The sequence below is a fragment of the Penaeus chinensis genome, chromosome 27 (genome assembly GCF_019202785.1).
Source record: "Penaeus chinensis breed Huanghai No. 1 chromosome 27, ASM1920278v2, whole genome shotgun sequence".
Taxonomy (NCBI): domain Eukaryota; kingdom Metazoa; phylum Arthropoda; class Malacostraca; order Decapoda; family Penaeidae; genus Penaeus; species Penaeus chinensis.
Window position 1 is genome coordinate 15,191,406 of NC_061845.1, and position 2,500 is coordinate 15,193,905.

The 2,500-nt window shown below is 35.8% G+C and overlaps 2 protein-coding genes across 4 annotated transcripts in view; one reads left to right on the forward strand and one right to left on the reverse strand.

Annotated features, from left to right (window-relative positions):
* The window catches only part of LOC125039768 (MMS19 nucleotide excision repair protein homolog), a 15,852-nt gene extending 14,590 nt beyond the window's left edge, over positions 1-1,262 (reverse strand). Inside the window, exon 1 of the mRNA XM_047634021.1 lies at positions 1,163-1,262. Within this exon, the coding sequence (XP_047489977.1) occupies positions 1,163-1,256 (94 nt within the window). The 5' untranslated portion in view covers positions 1,257-1,262. The remainder of the gene's footprint in view (positions 1-1,162) is intronic.
* A 1,199-nt stretch (positions 1,263-2,461) lies between these two features.
* The window catches only part of LOC125039550 (ubiquitin domain-containing protein 2-like), a 15,952-nt gene continuing 15,913 nt past the window's right edge, over positions 2,462-2,500 (forward strand). For all 3 annotated transcript variants that reach the window (XM_047633617.1, XM_047633619.1, XM_047633618.1), the window contains exon 1: positions 2,462-2,500. This exon is cut by the window's right edge and continues 147 nt beyond it. The gene's annotated coding sequence lies outside the window, so the exon portion shown is untranslated.

Sequence of the window (2,500 nt, forward strand, 5' to 3'; positions counted from 1 at the left end):
CAAAGTGGGCGGTACTGCTTCCCTAGGGATGTGGGAAAGTTCTGGAGGGGGGAGATAAGGTGGCATTAGGAGGAGTTAATAAATGACTTTTTGTTTTACAAAACTGTTAAATAAATAGGTATACTAAATTAGGTTATATTGTGGAATACAGCTTTGTGTTTCATCTTGTTGTTTTCAATAACAAAAAAACAAAAAGAATTGTGTTTGCATGTGTATGAGGGAGGGAACTTTAGGAATCCACCTTTACACACCTTTAAGCCAAAGGGGCACCAGCCTGGAAATGTCTGGGAACCACTGATCTAAGCAAACAACCTGACCCTCTAGTAGCCTATCAGGTGATACAAAATGGTAATTTCCATTAAACTAGTTAACACTCTGAATAGACAATTCTTTTAAGTGAGTTTGTAGTGTGTCAGTTTAGTTCTGTTCTCTCTGGTATTTGTTACTTTGGGAGAGTGATCTGAGTCTTTGTGAGGGAAGGAATTTACGTGATTTAATTTCTTGAAAGAGTTGGGGTCAGCACTTTTAGGGCACAGGACACTTTGGGAGATAGTGACCTGGTTGGACTTCAAAGCACAACTCATTCACAAGCTGGTGGGATCTTGAGGAGTAGGAGGAGGGATTCCCTTGGGGTCCAGAGTGTCCCCCCTTCATCTAAACAGATCACCAGCTTCATGAAGCAAGCAGTCATATCTAGGTGCCATGACCTGGCTATAGCAGGAGGTGCAGGCCAGGTCCATGTGCAGCAAATGCAAGGTGGCCCACTGAAAAAATGACTGCTTTTGGGAGTGGCACGTGCAGCAGTGAGCACAGGTCTACTTCTTATTGCCCATCCCTTTCTTTGTTTTCATTTATTATAATGTTCTAAAACCGGATAATGTATTAAAAATAGTCTCTTGAGGCCCATTGCATGTTTTGGCTTCATGCGCTCCCATCCTTGGGTACTTGTAAAAATTCATGTTTTTTCTGATCAGAAACGATGGTACATATTGACAGCTTCTAACTACAGTTATTGTCATTCATTAAGTTGTTCTTAAAAAAATAACATTGAAATCGTGAAGCAGCACCGTCCTCCGATAATTTAAGTTACGAAAACCACGTATTTGTTGAGTGTGCCACACTCATATTACACTGTAGTAACAGTTATATTAAAACATTTCACCTGGAAGGACTTTTGCCAGCAAAGCCTCTGCATCTTGGCCTGGGTTCGGCAAATTTCGAATGTTTTCTAATACTTCTGCCTTGGTCGCGGCCATGGTGGGGCACGTGACTATTTGTTTTGTTTTTTGGATTTTTTTCATATTTTTTTAAAACAAAGTTATTTAATAGTATTTGATGCTGTCTTTTTGTTTTATGTTTTGTAAGATAAATGATAGTAAATTATCGTTGTTACGTTTCCTTACTTTCTTACAATTTTATATAACTCGGTAGTACTCTCTTGTATACATAAATCTACGGAAAATCTCCTCCAGGTAAAGCTATCAAATAGTGGTAAATAAAAAAAATGTATATTTGTGATGCCTATATAAAGTTTATTTTCTTCTTTTACTCTTCCCTTTATTACTTAACTGTGATGCACCTAAATAAATGTATATATGTATGTATATATGTATATATCTATATATATACACATATACGTGTTTATGTGTATATTATGTATGTATGTATGTATGTATGTACACACACGCCTACACAGCAATAAATATATATATATTTATATATATACACACAATGCACTATTAATATATAAGTCCTTATGGAAAGATTTACTTATTCATGTAAATGTATTTCTGAAGTCATCTCGTTCATCAAAGATATGTATCTATACAAATATAAGCAGAAAACATGTAGATAGAATATATAAAAGTTGTTATCTTTGGTATTTTGCGATTGAAAACAATATTTCTTGCCGCGACAAGAATGTCGGGTATTTAATTGTTCATGATTTTAATCTAATACCGAGGCTTTTTATTTGTAACTATGATGAAAATATTTGTACTTGATTTCAACTATCAAATAAACGTGAATTAATCTTGAAGATTTATAATGTGTAGAATTCGATAAATTCCAATAAACATTCCATCCGTGATATGGTAAAAAGTTTGGACGCAGAATGAACCTCCAAAGTCATTACAAGAACGAAATGATGTTACTCAGCAGTAAATAAGAAAATTGACAAGTCTCCATTTCGAATTGTCTTTACGGCAAAATTCCTAGAAAAATATTCCAGCTGTCATGTGCGTTTATGAAGCAATCGCAAACATGTTCCAGCATTTTTACGGGAATTCTTTCTCTCAGATTCTCAAAATCTTTGTTTGTATTCACAGAGGACTGCTAAAAACTACAATCGAATATATATGATAAAGTTGAAACTCTTCAAGGGACCCTAAAAACTGTTTTGATAACGACAGGAAAAGAAATCCCCCTTTGTAAAGAGCTTGTGGCTACCCCAAGGAGCGCGAGGCCAACACCGCTCCGTGACGTCATCAGCCAATGATTC